At 41.3% G+C, this 25,062-nt stretch overlaps 1 protein-coding gene across 1 annotated transcript in view; it reads right to left on the bottom strand.

The window, feature by feature from the left end:
- Nucleotides 1–24,370, bottom strand: part of mmp17a (matrix metallopeptidase 17a) — a 65,005-nt gene extending 40,635 nt beyond the window's left edge. Inside the window, exon 1 of the mRNA XM_036588190.1 lies at nt 23,736–24,370. Coding sequence (XP_036444083.1) covers nt 23,736–23,882 — 147 coding nt within the window. The 5' untranslated portion in view covers nt 23,883–24,370. The remainder of the gene's footprint in view (nt 1–23,735) is intronic.
- Between the last annotated feature and the right edge of the window lie 692 nt (nt 24,371–25,062).

Below are 25,062 nucleotides of genomic sequence, written 5' to 3'. Positions count from 1 at the left end.
CCCGATACCAGTAAATAAAGATAACAAATTTTACATTGAATTCATTATTTTCAAATTCATTTTTTTTTTCAAATGCAGCAAAAATCAGCAGGTTCCAATCTTGGCATCCCTACTTATAGGTCTGGAGTTCTTAATACACTCTAGAGTATTTAGTCATTTTGCTATTTAAATGTATGTGAAAGAACATGACAAAACCATGGCAAAAAATGTAGAGATTGTTTTTTTCTTTTTGAGAAACTTTACATACTTTTTTATGAAATTCAAATCAATAATTAAAATATCTTATTTTCAAAGTGGCATTGATTTAATTTTTAGAATGCACACTTTGGATATAAGTACTCGTTTGCTTAAATGAGCTACGGTTCAGTATAAAATCACACCATGCTTTCGTGTGATACAATGACATCTGTGACTTTTAACCACACAATCAAATCACTTATACTATAATTTTAACATCACAATCAAGCAGCTAATGCTGCCCCAAGTTTTTTCTTTTGAGTGTGTTTGAAGCAACCCTTTTTGGCACCTATGGGCACGTACACTGTCTAGCTTCTGTAAAGAAAATGTAAAAAGTCTCTACTATGTGTGTATCGCTGTTTTGTTTATAAACTGTAGTTCTAAGTTTATGAGCTAGTAAGTTTCTCTTTTATTTATTAAATGATACTATTGGAAATAGGATTGGAATGCCCATAGAAACAAAACGTTCAAAGAATAAAGGTTGGGGACCTCAGACACCCATGAAATTCACTGCAGCCTATCATTTTGGCTGTCGCTTCACCATGCTGTACTTCATATGTATAAAGCTGAGAATATCTCAGTTCGATTTGTGGCTCGTCATTGCTACAAATTGCCTACTTCCATAAGAAATGACTGGTTGCCTGTCGCTCTGTCTCCTGCTAATGTGAACGCAGGGTGAGGGTTAAGTGCTGCAGAGAGAAGAGAGGAGTCATAAGTCAGAGATGTAATATGCGATTAGTGATGCGAAGACACATATCCATGCTACAAAAGGAACACATACATGCTTTAATACCATTTGCTTTCTCACTCTTTCTGTCTTTTCTCTCACTTGCGCAAACACACACACACACACACACACACACACACACACACACACACACACACACACAGATTTAAGGATAAATCTTTCACAAAGCTGGCTGAAAAACTTCAGAGGCACCATTTCATGACCTCAACAGCTGGACATTCCTTATCAGGCTGAGAGGTAGCATCTTGCTGACTGTAATCCTCTAGAAATCATATCCTTAAACCTTGACGAGATGTACGGGATTTCCATGACACTATTTAAACAGCTCAAGACAAACAAACATTGTTTGTTTATGAGAATAAACAGATTTGAAAGAGGGATGAATCTGCTGTCTGAAAGAGAAGAGGAGAGAGTGCGTCAGCATGCTGCTGTTTTCATCGCCGGCACCTCTTCATCCCACATGAGATTTCTGCTGGGTTTTGTGAGGAGAGGAAAGAGAATTAATCTCTGACGTGATACTGTCCACGTTTCTCCATGCCATTTTCCTCCCTAAACAAACGCACAGCTTCGCTTGTGAGAGGCGAGATGAGAGCTGTAAAGCCTCCTGTCCCATGCCATCATTAATCAAAAGTTTCTATATCAAAGAACGCTTTCAGAAGCACATCCCCCCCGGGACTAACATCCACATGCCACCATCTGGAAGGCACAGATTACTTCAGCAGCCGCATACACACACACACACTCAGATAAAAATGGAGCAAGTTTTGTTCGTCAGAGAGATTCATTTACTGTGTCTCAGGATCACGAACGTTCCTTAAATTCGGCCAAATGGCCCAGTAAAAGGTGTGAAAAAAGCAACAAGCCACAACATAATAAACAGCTGCCCTTCCATGTTCAAACTATCATCGTAACAACTCACTTTTCTGCTTTATTGCTGATGCAGCTTTTTTAAAGCAGAGTAGGTAATTTGCTAAATGGCCACTAGGGACAGCGCTGTGATGCTTGTGTGAGGGCACACAGGGGATTTAAACACTGGAATAAATGAAGAAGGGAATAGAAAGTCAGCCAGCCAGCAATCCACATGCCTGTACACTCTGTCCGAGAGAAGATGCTGAGTTTGTAAACGAGCAGTCAGAGGTGAACGAAAGAGAGAATGAAATGGAGATAGAGGTAAAATCAGGTCAGTTGTAATTATAAAAGTGGAGAATATTCAGAGTCTATGAATTTACATGACTAGGCAAGTCTTTAAATGTCTAGAGAGATACTTTGACTTGACGTCAGCTCATGAATCCTTTAAGCCCACTTTCAATTTTTAGGTTAAATTAAAAAAGAAATGTTTTGCGACCTTTATTTTAGCCAATATGCCACTATTTGTAACAAATAAACTTTTTTTTTTAACAGTGAAAATATTTTTACATGTGAAGAAATGTTTTTGTTGTTGTTTTAAACCATTTTAAAGCCATACAAAACTATATCAGGGTGATATATATTGCAAAATAGGGATTCATCGGAATAATATATCAGCAGATATTTGCAATGGACTGATGTTTAGATTTCACTGATATTTCATTCAGACATTTGATGATGACGTATTTATTACTCTGGAGAAGGAGAGGGTTTAGATGATGCTAGGCTGCTGCGCTAAACTATCTGCATTTTATTCATTTTACTGCAATCATGACATTATACAAATAAGTGTTACATTTCTCTATCATTTCTCTAATACAGGTACATTTAGTATCAATTTCTACATTTTATAAATATTTGTGGATTGGTGTTGGCAGGCATGTATGTGAAAAATATAATGCCAGCATCGGCCTACAACTCCAGTATTGATGTATCCATTTTGAAAATGTCTGCAAATCGATTTAGGAAGGCTTAAAAGGTGCATTTATCCTATGTACATAAAGTAATGGAATGGGAGAGAGAGACAGAGTGAAGGAGGGAGGGAAAGAGAGAGAGAGAGAGCGAGAGAGAGGGGAAAAAGAAAAGAGAGAGCAGGAGAGAAAAAGATCAGCGAGAGATAAAGTGAAGCTGTCTCTCATTCCCCCGACATGCATATTCATCAGACAGAGGCACCACAAACAACAAGCAAGCTCGATCGATACAATAACACCTTTAAGCATTTACCACTCCACAACACAACTAAGACGGGCGCTGATCACTCATCTTCAGCCCCAAAGCCAACCGCAGCACACAAGCTCATGCATCCTGCCACATTCATTACAGTACAGCAGAGCAGGGACGGACAGGCACCTCCAAAACAAAAGAAAAAGCAAATTTCAGTGATAAAGCTGAGGTAGCCAGTGTGTAACTCAGACACAGTTGGTCATGTTAAAAGTAACAAAAAAAAAAGCTCACAGATCATAAAATACACTGTTTAAAATGCAAGTCTTACTGGGCATGTCCCAGTCTATACAAGCTCATACAAACTTCTTCAGCAATACATTAAAACAGCTGTGTGTATGGATGTGAAAGATGAAGCATGAAGTTTCAGTCAACACAGTTGAAGAAGAAAGAACATTCATAGTAGTTGGTTGATATTACTATCCCATATACATTATTGATATCAGCAAATTTCAAAAATTGGAGTTCAAAAAATTATTAACAGATGTAGAGAAAATGGGACTAACAACTAGAGATGAAAGGATTGATGATCGGCTATGTATCGGTATCGGACGATTTTCTGTGATTGGCCATCAACCAATATTTGTCTAACTTAGCTGATCCTGAGAGCTGATCAGAGATGTAAAACATATGAGCTGTATTTTGCCACAGGCGCCAAAATGTAACCCTACGTTCACACCGGCAGCAACTTTTCACCTCGTCACCCAGATCGCTGATCGCCTGTGGGTGTTTCTGAACTCGAGCGGACAGCTGTCTAAGTAGGCAGCGTTCCAACCGTCATCTATCCTTATAAGATGAATGAGACGCTCTAGACAGCAGTGACGTCGCCGCTTGTTCCCGCCCACTGCACGAGACCGGCGTTTACTTACCTCAGCCGTCAGAATCACAGTTAGCCAACATGGATCCTGCTCTGGCAGTTTATATAGCGATTTTAATTGTATTTGCTCTGAATGAAACAGCAAAATAGACAATAGTTGTGGTCATACGCGGAAAGTATAGGCTATTTGTGCACCGTTATGACTAGAAAACAAGAAAACAGATAAATACCCCAGAAAATCAGAATAACTTACATTTGAAGATGACGTCGCTGCTCGGTGAAGCGCTTCTGCCCGCCATCTTCAAACAAAAGTTGCGCCGCACTGCATCGCGGGATTGCCTCAGCGGCTGAGGAAACATCCGATGCTCTCTTGATATTCGGCCAAAATGAGAGACCTCAGTAGGCAGCATATTTGAGATATCTAAGAATTGGGACAGCCTTCTTGACGGGAGCGCGCATATTGTGACGTAAAATGCTGTCTATGTAGAGAACTCACTAGGTTTTGAGACACACCCATAGCGTACCGTTTCACAACGGCGGAGATAAAGCTCAATGCTCAGTTTCTATTGGTAATCACCACATCGCTTCACTTCTTATTTGCATAAAGTTAAATTCTGCTCAAATTTGTCACGTCGCTGACTCCGCCCACTTCACGTCGCCAACGTTGACACCGGCTTCTGTCGCCAGAAATCGCCAGCTCTCTTTGAAAATTAATGACCTCCGGCCGCTTTGTCGCATTGTGTCGCTGCCGGTGTGAATGCAGGGAAACTGCTACACCACTTAAGGTGGAATGGGAAAATTTGAACAAGAAGGTGGCAAATAGGAAGGCAACGTCAGCCTCGTCATATCTTTTTTCCTAATGAAAAACATTTTTCCTAAAGTGTATTACATATTTGGCTTCTATCAAGCTGTAAACTCACTTTGTGAACGTGTAGAGCTGTAATTAACGCGTTTTAACCTCAAAACTTTAAGGATTCATTTTCTGTTAGCATATTAGCATCCATGTGCCAATATTAGTTAGTTTAGCTTGCTTCATGATCTATGGATTGAAGGCAGAGTTGAAGGCATGAAAAGGGAATTAAAAGTAAACAGTTGCTCTGTTTCTGCTTGACAGCGTGTAACATTAACTTATTTTTGCTGTTCAACAGAATCGGTGTGGCAGTATTGTTTTGTCCTGTTTGCTAATGTTTGAGGTTAGCTTCACTGTAACAACTGTAGAGACAGCAGGCAAACCCAAAATCTAGCTAGTTAATGTTAGTTATATTACTCCCTGTGTTGCTGTTTGCTCGTTATATCATGGCATTTGTTCATACAACGAATGGGTTTTATGGCCATGAAGATCTATGATGGGAGAAAATCAAGCTCCACTCTTGTTTCAGATCAGGAAAAATCAGGTGTTTTTGTCCATCCTTCCAGTGTGAGATGACAACTTAATGCTATGGCTACATAAAAAAAAAACAAAAAACAAAAAACATGTCTACAGCTATCAAAAAGATGTCACTGAGAAAAGGAAACAGATAAAAAAGAAGAAATATTGAAAATTAAATAAAAAAGTTGCTGATGTTCTCAGTCCAGACCTCATCTTTGAATGTATATTGGTTTAACTTGAAGGTGCGAAAAAATATCCCTGCAGATTTCTTTGAAAAACTGAAGCCAAGTCTCCCTAGAAGAATGGAAGCTGTAATAAAGGCAAAGGGTGGACATTTTAAATACTGAATACTCTACATTTTGCACTACACTGTACGTACATAATAAATTAATAAAATAAGAAAAATCAGTATCAGTCACAAAAATCTTCATAACGGTCAGGCTGGTCCAAACATGTGATCAACTTTATATAATTGCCTCAGTGAACTATATAACAGCTACAACTGGAACACTGGAATACTTTATATTAATTCACTGCTATAGCTTAGACACTGTTCTATATTGTGCTTGACGATAATGAATACACAGTCCGTTTACACCACAGACACCCATCAGTTCATCATACATGTGCATCTGTACCAGTAAACAATACATTCCTACTTTCTTTAATAACCTCTGCAGCCCTGTCTTGGAGAAGCACGCAATTAGTAAATACTGACAGACCTTCCAGGTGTTTCAAGGAGGATTCATCTTTATAGACAGACATACACTTGAAAGTAAGAGGCATATCCCAGCATCCAGCATCTGTGCTACGGTGGCAGATGCTGTGCTGCAGGCATAAAGAAAAGCGCAGTGTATTTAACATGTTCACACGCAGGTTAGACATGCAGTCAGCTCGGTTAGCACTACAGCTAGACATAACCCAAAGGAGAAAAGCAGAAGAAGGCATTCACGCACACTCTCTCAGGCTGACACTTACAGTCTGGCGTGACATAATCACTCTCCCTAAAGGTTTATGGCTATGGTTGAACACACATACACTTATCTGCCTGACTGCCTGGTCCTGGATGATCAATGTGAGTGTATGCAGGAGGTGGGTGATCAATAGAGCATATGTGGTCATTCTGTATATCTAAAATGTGAACTACCAAATGTGAACTCTCATGCAGGGCACAGCTGACTGTGTACAGAACGTGTGTATGTGTGTGTACTCGTATGTGTATGTATGGATATGCATGTCTGTAAATGTTTATGTATAACACTGTGAAGCATTTGGTCTGAATGTGCGCAATGTGTTCTTTCAAGTGTTTTCATACATTTTTTATGCATGTCAGAGAAAGTCAGGGAAGGGGTGTTTGATGTTTGTTTTTGAGTGCAAGACAGGATTCTTTTCTCTTGGTCCACATCTTCTGCAACTTGTCAGAAAAAAACAGAGTCAAAGAGCCAACGTGGACAAAATAGAAAAATAATATCTAATTAGCAGAAGCCAACAAAACTGCTAACAGTTCTAGGACAGTCTGCTCTAACATTACAACACTATTTATACTGTGAGTTTCTGCTGTTTATTTGAGTTTAAGAGGTGTAACAATTGAGAATTGACAATCATATTCAACAGTTCCTACAGCACCCCTTGGCACGACCACTTCACGCATCCCTGCCCACATTTTAAATTCTTCCCCTTTAAAAACAAGCCTATAACTTACACCAAGCGGCCACTTCATATAGCAACACTTTGTAGTTCTACAACTGCATATCTTGTTAGCCCCGTTTCACCCTGTTCTTCAATGGTCAGGACACTGATGGTCAGGACACTGACGAGGTGGTGGTGTGTTAATGTGTGTTGAGCTGGTATGAGTGGATTAGACACTCACTGCTTTTTTTGCATTGCACTACACTCAGTTTTTAAACCCTGTATCTACTCACTTTCCACTCTACTAGATACTCCTACCTTGTTGGTCCACCTTTTGGATGTAAAGTCAGAGACAGGAGCTCATTTGTTGCTGAGCAGTTTGTGTTGGTCATCCTCTAGTCCTTCATCAGTGGCCACAGGACGCTGCCCACAGGACGCTGTTGGCTGGATATTTTTGGTTGGTGCAATATTCTCAGTCCAGCACTCAGGTATTTAAAAACTGCAGTATGAGCACTGGAGCAACACACACTAACGCACCACCACCATGTCAGTGTCACTGCAGTGCTGAGAATGATCCACCAATCAAATAATACCTGCTCTGTGGTGGTCCTGTGAAGGTCCTGACCATTAAAGAACAGGGTGAAAGGGGGCTAACAAGGTATACAGGGAAACAGATGGAATACAGTCTGCAATTGTGGAACTACAAAGCGTTCCTATATGGTAAGTGGACCTAATAAAATTATAAATTAGTGTAGAAAAAAGGTAGGTGTAATTAATGAAGTGGCCTGTCACGGTATATTGCATTTTGTGGATTTGGACCATATGTTCAAGGAATGGTCCAAACTTCACAGAGCTTGAAGGCTGGTCTCCCCATGAAGAACAGAGATAAGACTGAAAAACAAGAAGGACATGGGGTGGAGGGGGGACGTTGGTTTGGAAGGAGGTGGAGCTTTAGGCATGGTCCTAATCCCAAACTATTTCATAACTTCGTTTAAGGTATAATTGTAATAAATAAACATGAACTAGTTTAAAATGCACTAAGTCAATGAGAATAAATGTCCCTGCTGCAAACAAAATAGCTAATACTTTGCCTGCTGATCTTGAACATGCCCATCCATATATAAAATGAACAGCTATGTTAAACGAGAAACTGCTGCAACAGTCTCAATTCCAGAGCAAAAGATTATGGGTTAGCATTTTAATTAAGTTAAAGCATGTTATTTTGAGCATTCTGCAAAAACATCCTCATTTGTGAATAAAACACCCCTAAATTCAGTCAGTGACGGCAAAAATTGGCCCTTAAAGAAAATCTGTTTTCAGCCCTAAGCACACAACCATCCTCACAGGATTTAAAACCTGGCCAAAAAAGTTCTACTTTTAATCCCCCATCCTGAGTGCTTGTGCAGCTCTGGTGATATGGGGCCTATTTGTTTCTAACTGAGTGGTCAGGACTGCTGGGGGACACAAAGCTGTAGCTTCTACCTGGGCTTCTACTGAGACCCTGCTAACAGTAGACACCTCTCCTGGGTTGAATCTAGTACACACACACAAATAGAGAACAATATGGAGAAGAATCAAACAGTGAGAAAGAAAGAAAAACCTCCAAGAACAAAGTGTCAAATATTGCTCATCAAAATCATCAGAAGCTGGTAGGAGATAATGGGCATCACACTCTATTAAACGTGAGCGGTCACCCCTGGTGGACACATGCAATGTGATTCATTAAATCCATCAAGGGGATCAATATGCCAGACCCTTTAAACAGGCACCTTCAGTGTCATTCTAACAGGCCTGGGTTAATTCCATCTTCTGGCAGCTAATGAGGGCTGATCTGCATAGGCAGCGGCGAGGAGTCCAGAGGGAGGCTGCTGAAGCGAGGTGTGTGTAACAGAGGAGACGCAACTGCCTGTCAACAGCAGAACTCGCCAAAGATCAGTGTTAAAGCTCCTGCGGCTGGTTCACTGGAGCAGGGCACTTTTACGGTTAGATGCCTTCTGTGGCCTGGTACGGAAACATATCTCAGTCAAGAATCCTCACAATGCAGTTCAGTCCTTCTCATGCAAACAAATGGGCAGACTACAATGGCTGAAACACTGGTACATAAAGGCTCTAAAATCAATTGAAATTCAATTGAGTAAAGCAGGCATTCAGTATAGTCAGGCACTCTATTGTATATTATGCAGTATTGCTTTCGTTTCTATTATAGTCTCTCGACATTGCCCCCTCATTCTCTCTCTCGCTTAATCACAGAGAGAGTGCAAGTGAGATCCAGCTCACTCTGCTGAACAGAGCTTGCAAAGTTCAAATTCACTTGCATATTTCTAGATATCCGCAAGGAAATGTGCACCTAACTTAGGCTCTTTTGATCCGTGCTACCGTTGGCACCTTTCTTACCATAGAGGTATTTCCAACTCCGACGTATGGAGTTTCAAAATAACCCTCGGATCAAATAGCAAAAACTCCACATCAGAGCCACTTGCGGTGACTTTTCATGTGTGTGTGTGTGTGTGCTTCTGGGGTTTTACCCACTGGGTAGCATGAACAGTAAACAAGAGTCAGCTCAAGTTTTAAAAATAAACAAACCCTGATGTCGACAGCAATTTTCAGACGTTCTATTAGAGTAGTTAAATTTAACTGCCACACTGAGCCCAAACCTCTGTAATCGTTTGCTGCTGGGTCTCTTTGGCACCAGACTGAAATGGCAATGAGCCAAAGCCCTCAAACCACGGAATAGAATAAGTCTAGAAGGTGCCCCTACTGTGATATTTATTACATATGCCACAAAATGCACAGAGAGTGAATGAAGCACGCAGCTGACGCATACCACCTTCTGTCCAATACTGTTGTGCTCAGAGAAAGCTCCGGAAACATGCAATGCAGAAAATTACATACAAATGACAGAAGCGTGAGTGTGACTGCGAGTGCACACAGATGATGATCTATTCAGCATGAAATGCTGGGACTGTAGATTTGGTTGGTGTTTTCAGTCTTATTTTTTTTATACTGAAACAGCTCCCATTTGAATGCAAGCATGATGTCTACAGGGTCTCTGATGTCCATCCCCTGAATTTTAACCAAGAGCCAGCTGTCCTGCACAGCCATTGTCATGGAGATGATTTACAAACTGTCTCAGTCCAGAGCTCCTCTGACAGAGCTGAAGTATGCTGGCAACTGGCCCTGAAAGCCCTGGAGATATAGAATGTTGACAGGAGAAAGTACAAGGCCACCATGGCTATGAGCAAGGTCTAAAAAGCTGCTATCAACTTTTACAATTACAATATGTATGCTACTTACATTGCAACAGAGAAAGCCTCATATGTCCATGTTCGGAAACAATGCAGAAAGAATTTTATGAGTGAACATTTAGCAAACCACTGATCACATGCTAAGTACAGGAAGCATGGCCTGCTCACTGGGTGTTTTCACATATAGTTCTTTTCAAAGTGAACCTGAAAGGGAACCAACTGCAAATGACCTCAGCTCTTTTTGTGTTCACATTGTAAGTGAACTATAAACAGGACTTGGTTATCTTTCTGGTCCTTTTAGCACAGATGAGGTCTCAGACCATGTTTTGTTCAGACCACAACTCCAATAAAACTCAGACCCCTTTCACACCACTCACAGTGTGCGCAGTGCTCGCAAAGTGGGCAGCATTCTCTGATAAACCTAACGTTTCAGGTGTCGAGAGGAACCACCAGACACACCTGCTGTTTTCCTATTAGCCGCACTGAAACGATTGCCCAACGTGCATGAAAATGACCCTGTGTGTCTGCACGGTGGGCCTCGTTTTCGGCTGTGCTTGTCACTGAGCTCCACCTGGCGAAAATCCGTTTGCATTCAGCATTCAGAAGGAAAGCAGCTAAAACTCAGCATTGCGTGCATTTACAACATGAGACTTTAACACGGTAATATGTTATATATTATTGCCTTAATATGTCAGCGCAGCTGTCTTGTTGCAGATCACGGACAGACTTTATCCTGAGTGGAACATCATAAATGATATTTGGTGGTCTGTTTTCACCTGGTGAAGTGCTGGAAGACTGTGGCTGTGTGCGTACGTTGAGCTTCAAGGTCTTCACCATAAAACAAACTGCAGACTGGCAAAAAGCAAACAGCGGACTGGGGCCGTTTTGTTTTCACAATGCACAAATCAATCAAACCACAAAACGAACTACAAACAAACCAAACTGAGACCTCGAGAGGTGGTCTCAGTTCAGTTCGTTTTTGGGGCTGTTCAGAGGGGTCTGAGTTTGTTTGGCGTGTTCACATATGCACAGAAAACCAAGACTCAGCGGTGTGAAATGGCTGAAATGGCCCTAGTGTGAAAACGCCCTAAGCAACATATCAGCCAGTCAATTCAGTACTAATTTGATGAAGCACTGTAGAATGGGGCAGAATTTTACTGGGGAAATTGCATTACTGAAAGTACATTTACACTGACAAAACAGGGCAACAACCATAGACCTAAAACCAGCTGTTGGACAACTTTCTATTCTCAAACCAAACCAATATCTGCCTAATAAAAAGAACCTTAGGCATGAAACTAGCCTCCACTCTTCCTGCCCTCTGAATCAATGAATCAATTCGTCCTCCATCCTCTACGCTCACTTCTCCACTTGGGCTAAATTAGATCTCCATTTTCCAACAGCAGCAGTGCTGCTATGGACATGCTGCCGGCAGAGAGCCTGCACTGTCACGTAATCACCCAGACCACTACAGTGAGGGTGTCTGAGCTCCACTGATGTTGCTCGTGATCCTGGATGCCTCTTGTAATGGCCGCTAATTATCCCCTAATTCTTTCCCCTTCGAGGCTAAAGTGATGAGTCACGTGACAACAGTGGCATGAACAACAGGCCAGCCTTGCCGCAGAGCATGTTAACAAATCATAACCCCAGACGCTTGCTTTGAAGCATCAAAAGCAGAGACTGGGAACCAGGAAACAATACTCCAGCAGCAAGACCAGGCGAGAGAAAAAATAAGGCTCTCTTACACCGCATTTCCCAGACAAGACTGGACTAGATGAGGTCACCACCACAGTCACCTTTGTTTGAGAGATTAGGTTTAGATGTCAAAGAGAGCACACAGGAATGTAGTGCGACAACTAGAGGACTGTTAGAGTGCACAGTGAATGCATATTTCACAGCACTTAGGCCTACAATCCTACCGCCAGCAAAAGCCACAAAAAAGGGAAGGTGCAAAGTACCTGAAATGTAGTAGGCAGCTAACCCCGATATCTATACTGCTTTTATATACATATAAGCCATACCTTTCTCATTTATCTTGTGTTTGGCATACTCTGAAATGGACTATTGATCACCCCAGTTACACCTACGTCTGACACTGGCTCTGCAAAGCACTGATAGCACTATTGATTGTGAGTCATCCATGACTTTTTATTAATGTGTAGTTAACTCAGAAGGTAGGATGAACTGATATTATGAATAGCTGTTGTAATGAGTATTATGTTTTAAGATTTTTAAAAGTTTGAATTCACTTCTGCAGAATTTCTTTTCTCTGTGCTCAGCCCATGTGTAAAATGATGATGAAGGATGAAGCAACAAGCCTAACAGTGTATGAAATTATTGTAATGCATCAAAAATCAATTCATAAGCCAGCGCACATTTTGATTTTCTGAGAAGCCTTAAGAGACTTGTGGACTTCCTCAAACTAATTTATTCATAGTATTGCGTACTGGCACTTACTGAAACAGAACCATTTAATTCCCAGAGAAAAGCAGAGTCTCATTAATACACTGTAGTGTGAGGGGTGAGAAAGCATATTAGGACTGTAGAATGCAGTGCAAATGGAAATGAAGAAGACAATTGATCCTGGTAAATTGATAATAACACAGTGACAACAGAGTGTGCTTCCACCCTATTATCTTAATGTAACACAGCAAATTGGGATTAGGCCCAGAAGACAGTAGCAGTCCATAATGACTAAGGGTAATATTTCTGCTTTCCACAGGGCTTGCGTGCAGGAGCAACTTTGGCAGATGTATAGATCTACAACAGCTGTTCCTGTGAATAGGGTAAGATGTCATCTTGTCACACAGTCTGTAGCCCACATTAACATTGCTGAGACACGACACTGGTACTGTTTCACTAAAGTAGTTACGACACAGGTCGCATACTCACACATCCATTCAAGGATGCAAGCATATACAGCATACAGGGTTGAACATTACTGATCAACCAATTGAGCAGGGCTAGTAAATTTGGGAAAAATATCTAATTAGGATTTTTCTGACTAACACTGCCAGCGCAGTTTAAATGCAAGTATTTTCTATAAATTAAGCTCCAGTCCTTTTTTTGCCAGAAAGACCAAAAAAGTCAAAGAGTAGTAGACTGAACGTTGACAGAGTGACAACATTGTTTAACGCGAGGAGCAAATACCCTAATTAATACATCAAATATGCTAACTCATTTGTGAAATCACCAAACTGTTTGTTACCAGACCAAGGCAAAAACGTAAAGCTAAAGTTAGTCAACCTCATATAAAAATGTTGTGCTCCGCCTTAAATGGAGCAGCAGTAACATGCAACTGCTGACAATTTTAATAAGAAGCTGGCAAATAGGAAGCCAACTTTAGCCTTGAAAATACAAATCTCAGCAGCTACTTTCCCCACTGAATTCAAGCAGGTGCTAAGTGCCAATTCTGAACAGACAATACAAATAACTCACTCTGTATGTTAATAGCCACCAACCTGCACCTCTATTTGGCTGTAGAGTCCACCTCTATTTGGTTGCAGAGTCCATCTTTATTTGGCTGTGGATGGCACAGTTTGCTGGGAGAGTCATGTTAGAAAATCTCCTTTGTAAATAAACTTGTACCAAAAATAGTTTTGGAAATTACCAATAAATAAATAAATACAAAAATAAATGCTGAAGTTATGTTAGCCATTTCTTTTCTAATTCTGTATCAAAAATGATAAAACAAAAAAAAAACAAAAAAACAAAAAAACAACCCCAAAAAAACGGAAAAATGCAGACACCTGCTCATCCAACATTTCTTGTGAAATCAAGGGCATTTATAGGGAGTTTGTCCTCCTTTGTAACAACCTCTACTCCTTTGGGAAGAATTTACACGAGATGTTGGAACACTGCTGTGAGGAATTGACTGCATTCAGCCACAAGAGTATTAGGCTACCTTCAAGTGGCCCAAATCTGATTTTCACACCAAATCAGATTTTTTTGTTTGGCTGTTCACAATATCTTTTAAATATGACCTGTATGTGACATTAGTCTGAACAGATGATGCTGCTAAACCGACCCACATGTGCAAACGAACATTCCTTCACTTGGGGCGCGCACGCAGAGGTAAACAATCATGACTGCCAACGAATGCAGGTCCACTCCGCTCCGGGAGGTTTCAGTTTCATCTTCATCAGCGTCACAGGAACGATCACGAAGCTTCATTGACTGACAGCTGGGCTCATCACCCAGAATGTGTTTGAGCTCGCCGTAAAAAGGGCACCGTCACTTCTTTGGTTTGTGTCCTCAGATTCTTTAATCTTTGCTTTCAGACTTTTAACTGTTCTTTGACGCTGCAGCTTCGTTCTCCTGTGGCTGCTCTTTCGAAATCTCTTCGAGTTTTGGATAAGTCGCATGAATTCTGATCTGGCTTTTCAGAGAGTCGCATTGCTGCATATCAGACACGTATCGGATTTCAGTACCACTTATAAAAGCGTCTCAAATCGGAATTGAAAATTCCGATTCAATGTGTTTTTTGCTGTACACAGTGCCACACAGATAACACACCTGTGTCACATATAAAGAAAAAGATCGGATTTGGGCCACTTCTACCTGCTCTGTGAACACAGCCTTAGTGAGAACAGGTACTGATCTTGGATGATTAGTTCTGGATCAAAACCACCACTACAATTAAACACAAAACTCAAGTTTGACTGCTCCCCAGCCAACTGCAAGGGAGCTTTATGCCCCTGTAGTGGACGTATGGCACTGGGCATCATGACTTTAGGCTCAGAGCATCCAATTCTGCAGACAATGTTTTTCAATGGAGATTATACAAGCTGTGTCTGCGCAGTGGGTGCACCTGAAAGTAGCTGGATTCACTAATTAGACGGGGGGTCTTGATCCTTTTGGAAATATAATGTAGGACACCACTAAATCTCACACACACATGCCAGAAACAATCAAGGTATAGCATCATAATTTGGTCAATACATTTACTAAAATGAACAGTTCTAATTAAAAAGCTAAGCAGAGAGTAATCTCACGGGCTTACTTTATAAACACCCACTTAATCAATGTATGGGTCATTTCACAATGACCTAGCCATGCCAATAACCACTCATCAAATCCAACCTCCTGAAATAATAATGATCAAGAACATTACTGGAACTGATGATGCTGTACATAACTAAATTAATGATGAAAGATTAGGAACTCCACATTGTCTACTGCTCATGTCAGTGCTGTTTCTGCAAGACTGCAAGCCCAGCCAAGCTAAAATTTCCAAAATCATAAAGGGATATGATGGGAAAGCAGGGTACAAAACAGGAGACAGGGACATAAGTGATGTGAGGTTCCTTACTGGACCTACGCTGTGAATATTAATATACATACTGCTCTTAATGCATTGTGCACTTATCTCCCAAACGAACAAGTTGTTCTCACCATTGTTGCAAGGCCATGCTTAAAACTAGCCCTCTTCCAATGATTCACCCCACAGACGTGAAGAGAAAAACAATGTTAAAAGCTTCTCTAATATTCAAACTTTATGCCTGCAAGACTGCATTACATGACATCCATGAATGTGAAACCTTATTAAACTTCAGAGATCAGCGGTTGACACTGTACCCAAGGGAGGCAACCAAGAAAAACAAAACAAAACATATGAAAAAATTCCACAATCTATTTATTCTATTAACTGGCTGTATTTTTCAGTGCGAGTAAAATTTTTTTTTTGGTTGTGTTGCACACTCTCTCTCCCTCTCTCTCTCTCTCACACAAAAAAAACACACACACACATACACACTAATCCATTTATTGAATCTATTTTAACCATGCTGAACAAGTGCACAGCAGAAGATAACAGCCTTTTTAAAAACGATGCCGTTTTGCTCAGCCCCTGTTTAAAGAAATACCTGTTTTTACAAAGTGACTTTACTAGATTATTCTTTAAAAAAAAAATATATATATATATATATATATCTCTGGAATCTCTGGAATCTAACGGTAACTAAACACCACAAGAAAGGTTAACATCATGTAGTCTAGCATTACTCTGCAAGAAGTCAAATCAGATTTGTCTTGAGGACAGATTTCCCTATTATGGAAGCTCAGCTCAACTTAGCTACACGGTTCTGTCTGCATCCTTGCACTTTTAATGAAAGCTAATGTCATGATTGAATCAAACAATCATGGCTGAAAACACACTGCTGCTGGCTCTTCCTGTGTTCCCACTCACGCCTGCCCTCAGCAGGACCAGACAGAGAAACAGCCATGTCATTTAAACATTATGCAGGGGCTTGAAGTTGATTCTTTGCTACACATCAAAAGCCTCCGCTTTCCCAAAATGGATTCTTTGGCATGCCTTGCATCTGACAAAGCTTTTTCTTCTACCTCTCTTTGCCGCTCTCCTTCGTCTTGTTAGGAACTGACAAATGCAAATGAGAGACAAACCTCGGGAGCACCTGCTGTGTGCCTCCGAACGACCTGCAGAATGAACAAACTTATTAAAACTGAAAGATGGCTGTCACTGAAATCAGCAACATGGTGCCTTTCTTCAAAATCATTTGGCCCACACCGCAGGCATTTAAAATAAAAATGGCAGTGAACGTGAAACACGCTCTCTCTTCCAAACATTTCTGCAACTGTTTAAACAATTCTGCAAGCAATTTAAGGGAAGCTGTGTGTAGTTGCTTTTTGGGTTTACTTGATGGCACTTCATGGCTGCCAGATAGGCGCTCTGCTTCATGGGTTATTTTGAGCTGCCAGAAGCAAGCCAGCCCAACACCAAAACCACAGTAATTACAAGCGCCTGTTGGTCGTTTGGACAGCAATACCAGGGGTGCCCTTGATTTCAGCCTAAATAGAAGAAGAAAATCTAAAATAAGAGTGGGGTGCACATGGAATTGATTTGAGGTTTTCTTTGGCAGGACGCAGAGTGGAAAAGCTTCAGTTTGAACCTCCTCTAACTGCTCAAATCAGTCCGAACCAATTGAAATGCGCGCAACATTGCGTGCCGCTTCTGTGTGGGAAGGGGTCATTCTTTCTTGCTTGACCACAGAATTTGATCTATTACTGCTGGAAGCTTCCTCCTGGAAAGGGGTCTGTGCTTTTTCATTCCTTGATATATTTAACTTATTATGAAATGCTGCTTAGCTTCCTGCGGTTGATCTACTAAAGCTTTCAGGCTAATCCATGCCTTGGCCTACTAGTTCTGTAAAAGTAGCTCAAAATTATGCCATCACTGTGCACAAAGAAGCAGACAAAGATTTTAAGTATGTATGAGACGTTGTACAGGGCTTCTTCCACAGGAGTATAGGGATGGTTGTCATTATAATAACAAGCGTGCTACTTATGGACATAAGACCTTAATCACTGTCTCAGCCAGCCATTCTCAACTGACTCTGCATCCGAAACTGGACAGGCCTGTCACTCAACAGGATCAGGGACGTGTGGGGGCTCCTGCAGCACTGAAGAGGGATGCTCTGATTGACAATGAGATGTCATGTATCTGAGCGCTCTATGAAATGGCATCAGAACTGCAAAAAAGGTCTTATCTATCTGACAGCCTTGCAGACTTCTGCCAGACACAGAATTATGAAGCAGGCCTATTTCTGCCCTTTAAGGGCAAGAAAAGCATGGAAAGTAGGAAGTAGGATGATGTGCTCATTTTCCACCTTCTCCCGGACTTCCTGGAGGTGCAGTTCTGTTTACTGCATGCACTCTTTTATCTTTCTGTGTAATTTTATGGCCACCTCCCCACAGACATTGTTCCTGAAATAATCTCCTCGTCCTAAATTTGAAACCCCAAGATGCTTGGCGACAGACGTGAGGTCACAAGAACCCAGAGTATGTGCTGAAAGTAGGGCAAGTTTTAAAGTCTACTATTCGAACAAAAAGGAGAATGATTAACCCCAAACAGCTACACTGTTACATCTTTTTCCCCTTACTGGGGATCTGCGGCAGAGACCTCACTACTTCCGACATTAGAAAAAAAACGCTTTCTCCGTCCACCCGCAACAGCAAGCCTCTCCCCACTACATTATCCCTGAGAGACAGGTCTATCCCAGGCTGAGAAAAATGCTATTGATTTCATGTTAGCCACTTGTCTGAATCGCACAACCCTTTTTGTCTTCGGTGTGCTTTCCCCCTTCTATTCCTACTCTTTTCCTTTCTCTTTGATTACTTTGCTCAGCACCCACGCTAACTCTTGCCCACTTCCCTTTAACTGTCAATCACTGTCCCCCTCCCCATCCCACTATAGCTCTGAGTAATTAGAAGCAAAAGCTAGCGCAAGTGGATGCATCAGCATGAATAGGATGAGAGAGAAAGGCAGGCGCATGGCAGCAAAAGAGACTAGCATATTGGCGCCACTGGCCCGAGTGTGAACACAGACTAGTGTACTGACTGGCATACGCACTGTAATGAGAGTGTCACCGCTGTGTGTGGCAGGCAGAGTGAGTGATTTCAGAATCTTTTTGTGACAATGAGCTTTGCTCTGCTCTGCCCCACTGCTGATGAGTGCAGATGGTGCTCAGAAATTACAATAAAGGCTGATTCCTTCGCTTCAACACAGAAAGCAAGTCATGATCTACAATCATTATGTCATGTCAGGCATCCAGAGGAACATGCAGCCCTTGTTGCAGTACTTAGTGTGCAGAAATATTCAGCTCATTTCAACTACATGTACACGAGCAGTACATTTACGTGAAGATTTAAATAATAAAAACATGACTTTATAAATGATTTTATAATGCAAACTGACCATAAGAGAAGAATAAATGTAAATAAACATGTATTTTATGTAGACCTGTCACATTATTACATTAGTAATCAAATAACTTATTTACTTAATCAACTTAATCAAATAAGATTATTTGGGTGATTAATCGCATAAAAAAGGCCAAACAATAACAATGGACTTAACTGAACAATAATGAACCGTACATAGCTTTTTAAGATTGCAATATACTTTAAAAGAGAGAAGAAAAAACTCCACATATTATCTGCATTACAAGCGACAAACATGTAATAGGCATTTCCAGCATCCTCTTTACTCTACAATGATTTATTCATGTTTAGAGACACTGTTACAGCAGTGTTTGAGCCGCTGAGCGGAAGGCAGGAGTGCAAAGACAGGACAAGGGAAAGGGCTACCAACAGATTCCCCAGTGCCACAGGTGCTGTTACTCAGTGCTACTGTCCCAGCGCAGTCTGTCCTCCTGCAGCCAGGAGATTGGCCTTAAAAGCCCCATCAGCACGCCTAACACCCACCTGCTTCCCCTGTGTTTCTCCAGCAGTCAATACCCAACAGTTTGGCCCACAGATACTCGCACCATCTGTCTCTGCCTTCGCAGCCTCCTGTCCTTTGAGCCCCACTGGCCACCTGAGACTACCAGGTGCCACCATGCCAAATCCCCACCAAGTATCCTGATTAGGGCTGTCACTACTGATTATATAAGTAAACGGGAAATCTACTGATTACACTGACAATTAATCGAGTAGTCAGAGTTTGAAATAAATGGCTAGACACTAAAAACTGGCTTAACATAAACAAACTATGTATAGCCTTTCAAAGACAACAAAATATTGAACTAGTAAATATTATAAACTAGGAAGTCTTTTTTCACATTGTTTTGTGAAGTTAATTGCAATTTTATTTGTTTAAACTTGCCTTGTAACATCTTTTCATTTAAAAAGCAGTGCATTTCAATATAGCCAAATGAGTGGAAAGAAAAGCTGTATTTAGGCAGATTTACAGTTGCAGACTCAATCATAGCAAGTTACAGAGCTCAAGCAGCTGGGCTTTAGCCTAGAATTGTGGATGATTTGAAGGGTCCAATGAAATAATGTGATAACAGCATTTTAAAAATAATGGCGTTAACAGTGTCTTATTAACGCATTAACTTTCCTAGTCCTAATGTGTATAGATATGCAGTACAGTATTAAGATCAGAGACCACCTTCCATTTATTTAATTCCTAGCCATTTTTCAGGATATATTGCTGATCAGATTAGATATAAGAAAATCTAATTACACAAGGGAGGGAAAAGTCAAAGGAAAATAAGTGAAAAACACAGAACTTTCCAAAACCAGAGGTCAAAATATTATTAAAAGCTATAAAGAAAATGGGACCCCCAGCAACTGCACAAGACCTGGCAGACCACCAAAACTGTCAACATTAGATAAACAGTTTCTTTGAGAGATGGGAGAAAATCTTTTCTGTTCATTCTTCCACTGTGAAAAGACAACTAAATGATATGGATCTGAATGAATGCGCAGCTGTCAAGAAGCAGTTACTGAGAACAGAAGAAAATAAAATTGGACATCTCGGATGTGGAGGTTTTATGGACGGGAATCTAATTTTGTAATTGGGATTACTTAGATGGTGAGAAGCAGGAAATTTCTAAGACTGAACTTTGCAGGTATTTACAAGAAGCCTGGAAAAATATCCCTGCAAAATTATTTAAAAAACTGAAAGCGGGTCTCCTGAAAAGACGGGAAGATGCCACAAAGGTAAAGAGTGGACACATTAATTACTGAAAAATGAATAACTTGTACTTAATGGCCGTTTTGACAGGAGAGTAAACAAATGGTTTAGGACATTTTGCACAGTACTGTATGATTACAAAAACAATGCTGACAAATGGGTAGCGTGTCTAGTTATTAACGTTTGCTGTCATTGGGAGTTGGATCACATCACAGGAACAAAGCAGAGTCCAAAATCACACAGACGAGGCAACTACACAAGTGACTAGGTTTGATGTGCGTTACCCTCTAGCCCTCAACTAAAGAGAACTCTATCCACCCATGCATCACAGCAACTGATTTCACAAATTAGGCTTGCTTCTTTGTGAAAGCTCCAATTAGTAATCACTGCAATGGGCAGTGCTACAACAGGATGCACAGTTCTGGTCTTGGAGGGCCAGTGTACAGCACAGTTTTTACCTGCTCAAACACATCTGATTTAACTCATTTGTTGACTGCCAGGTTTAGTGCATGTGTCCGAAAAGGGAAACTACCAAACCGTGCTGGTCATCAGCCCTCCAGGACCAGAGTTGTGTACCCCATACCATGTAAAGCTCAGCTGACACTCATCCAACAGCATGAGACAACTCTGTATCCACTATTTTTAAAGAATACTACTACTAGGGCTGCTGCAATGACAAATTTTCAACACCGCAATGTTTAGGACCCTAGACGGTACCACCACCAAAAGCAAAGAGAAGAAGAAGAAGAAGAAGAAGAAGAAGAAGAATTGTTAGGCTAACTTACAAAACTGAAATATTAAAGGAGAATAGGCCTTTCATTCTGATGCATTAGGACAATTAAAGTAATTTAACTTTTCATCTCACATTTACTGCTAGCTGCAGTAAGAGAGCTGAGCCAACAACCATGAGGTTGTGGATTCAAATCCCATGACTGGGTAATCCTTGTTCTGTCCCTGGACAAGGCACTTAATCTCTTATTGCCCCAGGCTGTGCTGCTACCAGTTAGAAGGCAAAATGACCAATGTCCCTTACAAGCAGAACAATACATTATAAGTGACATGATGCGTTGAACATAAAAAAATCAACAGCTTGGGGTGTGCAATACAACGGTGCTTTATTGAATCGTGATAAATCATGTGATAATTAGCCAATAAGCTGTTCTGAGCATATTGTGGAGAATGTCAGAACTTAAAGATCACCAATTTAATACTGTGATAAATATTGTGATATCAAGTACCATAAAAATGTCTTCAAGTATCATGATAATGTATTTTTTACATATGAAAAGCATAAATTAGGACAGGCTTGCACATCATGGTTTAAAACGCACTTCATTTAACATAGATGTGCTGTCATGGGGAAAAAATGCCATTATATCTGTGATGTTCTCAACATTCTACCGTTCGATGATCATTCAGTCCGTCAACAAATAATCGCTGTAGCCCTAGCCATCACTAAAACCAAACCAAACCAAAGTGGAAAAAAAATACTTTCCACTCTGTCCAACATTTTTAAATATGTTGTAATAATAAGTTTGCTCTATGCTCATTGGCCAAACGGAAAATAAAGAACATAACATTCTACAATTGAACATGAAATTGTCCCGTTTTTAAAAACCCCAACTACTGTCATCCAATGTCCTAAAACTAGACAGTTCACACTGACCAAAATACCTTTTAAAACATTCTAATCAGACCAGGTTCTTGTGCTGTGAGTAAACTCAGCGCCCCGCCTGGGGTGGCCATCGTGATGTCCTGGCAGTTCCTGAATAGGGCTTAAAGAGGGGCTCATTAGTGAAATCAGGTGTGGTGGTGCTCATTAGCCCAGGTGTTGTACATAGCTGGAAGGAATACCTGGGTGGCCTGTGATGAATCAGGCTAAACAGCCTACCTTTGACCCAGCAGTTCAGACAAGTGAGGGGACTGATGAGAGTCTTCAAATGAAACAGTATGAGAGTCATTACAAAATGATAGGTTTTGAGGAAGAACAGATCCACAAACAGGTTATAAACAGTCCAGGTGGAACACGTTACAAATTGATGCTATCTGTACTTGAAATGAAGACAGAGGGAGGTGTTCTCGTTTGAAATGATTAAATCGCATATAAAGTGCTGAACTAAAGCATGACTCATTTCTACACTGAAAAAGTACTACAGCATCAGCTCTTCAAACAAAACACGTAAGGCCTCAGTTTTCCCCTGGGGATCAATAAAGTATATCCATATCTATCTGTAATAACTCCCTCTAGGTTCAGGTGAGGATAAGGCAATCTCCATGTGAGCCGAGCTTCTTTACACGCTGGACCAGACTAATTATAAGAAAGCTTTTCTGTGCTGCTGAATGATCAAATACTGGCTTAATCGTTCTGTACCAAGCATGGGGAAAAAACCCTCATAAAAACCTTGGTTTATAACCAACGGAATTGCAGAACTGTGAAAGCGTTCACCTCAAACCCAGCACTCCTGGTTGCCACAGCACAGCTGATCTAATTCGATTTCTTTCATTTTCCCCCTGAGTGGATATGGCAACCGCACACGAGCAGACATTTTCCCTCTCTTGCCAAATCTCATGCAAAATGCTAACACTACTGGATAATACCGAGGGGTGTGCTGGTTAGAAGCAGAGCCACACAGCGTTCAGACTGGGAGCACATGTGGCTGAAGATGCAGCAAGTTTCTCGCAGGCTAACAGCGCCAGTCTACTGACCAAAGCCCTGGACGGACACGGCAACAGGAGAGAGTGGCGGGAATATAACATTACCTGCTGCTGCGTCCTCGTTGTTAGTGAATGTAGTGTCGTCTCGGTCAATAAAAAGCTTTGTAACTGTTTTATGTAGCTAATGTAGAAGCAAGCTCACACAGACCCCCCACATAGGCTCGGGTATGTTAGTTACAAAGATCCGTTGGTGGAGTGACAGTAAACTTGGGCGCTGTTTTGAAGAAACCAGTTCACGACCGTTTGAAAGAGAAGCACTGGCTCATTGTTTGAGCTTCGGCCGCTGTCTATACCAGCCACCGACATACAACAGGCTTTCACCGAGACGCATTTGTCTCTCAGCAGCTGCTGAAGAACTAGTTACGAGCGGAGAGATGGAAAGAAAGAAAGACAAAAAAGAAGGCACTCACCACCCCCATGTCCATCTGCTCGGCCGTTAGCGAGGGCGCCGCTCGAGCCTGCGATAGAAACCACAGCACTGGAACCAGAACCATCTCGGGATAAATAATCCAAAAGCTCGGCGACAAATTCCACTTTAAACCGCTGACAGACTTCATGCCCCCCGCTCCCGGAGCCCGCTGTGGTCACACACAGGGGGCTTCCTCGCCGCATCCACCGTTTATATCACTCAAAATCCGAAACAGTGACATTTATGTGCACTTTTTTGGACTCAACCGTTGCTAACGAACTAACGCTAACTAACCTAGGTTACCTCACCGTTAAACACATAGCGAGTACCGTTCGCCTTACGTTAAAGAAACCCGCCTAAAGGGGGAATGTCAATGAGAGCACACAGAAAATAACGTTAATCTCCGCAGGAGAGTAAAAATGTCTTCAAAACGAAAAATATTAATTTCGTTATATCGGCCGCCGCATATTGAACAGTCTGGCAGAAAAACAGGTCTCGTGAGGCATGCTGAACGACTCTAACGCTACATAAGTTATGCCGTTGGTTTTCCACGCACGCGAGCTTCGGTTTAACGGTCGCCCCGTTTAAATTCGTGCCAGGTTGAGCAGCGGAGATGCAGCGATGCCTTCCTCTCAGCACGGCGGTCTCCGAGTGACGAGCTGTGAGGGAGATGAGAGGAACTTAGTTGTCGGTTGGGAGGAGGGAGTGCAGAAAGAACCGTTATTTTTTGTTTCCCACCTGTTTTCCGGCGAGTCCCGTCTTCCTGCGCTACGATTGGCTAACCGTAAACCCTCTCCTACATTATGATTGGTTAATAGTTCTAACTCACACGCGGCCCGCAGATACAACTAGCCTATCATAGCGCAAGAAGGCGGGACTCGTCGGAAAACGGGTGGGAATAAATGACACGAAGAAAGCACCACTACAGAATTAATAACGCGAGTCTTGCGCATTTCAGACGCCACATCCTGTAAAATATAAAACAAATGCTTGTGTTTATAAATAATGAAGTTGCTGCAAATCAGTAGGATACAGTAGGGTAAGTCTGTAAGGGACTATCAAGAACTGTCGCACAATTCTGCACAAACGTATGAATTTGATGGTAAGCAGAATCCTTACCAAGTTGTGATTAAAGGGGAATTCCACCGGTTTTTCAAAATTTCTCCACAATTCTGTATTGTAGATGTAAACAAAGTCATTCAGAGCGGTTTGTTGTGAAACAATGCATTGTAGAGAAACTATACTCAGTTTTCTTAACAGTGGTGGTGATAGGAACCGGTGGTCACAATGTATACAATATATAACTATAAATATAAGCATTTTATTTG

The sequence above is a fragment of the Colossoma macropomum genome, unplaced genomic scaffold (genome assembly GCF_904425465.1).
Source record: "Colossoma macropomum unplaced genomic scaffold, Colossoma_macropomum, whole genome shotgun sequence".
In the NCBI taxonomy this organism is placed as follows: domain Eukaryota; kingdom Metazoa; phylum Chordata; class Actinopteri; order Characiformes; family Serrasalmidae; genus Colossoma; species Colossoma macropomum.
This window is presented reverse-complemented; position numbering and strand designations above follow the sequence as displayed.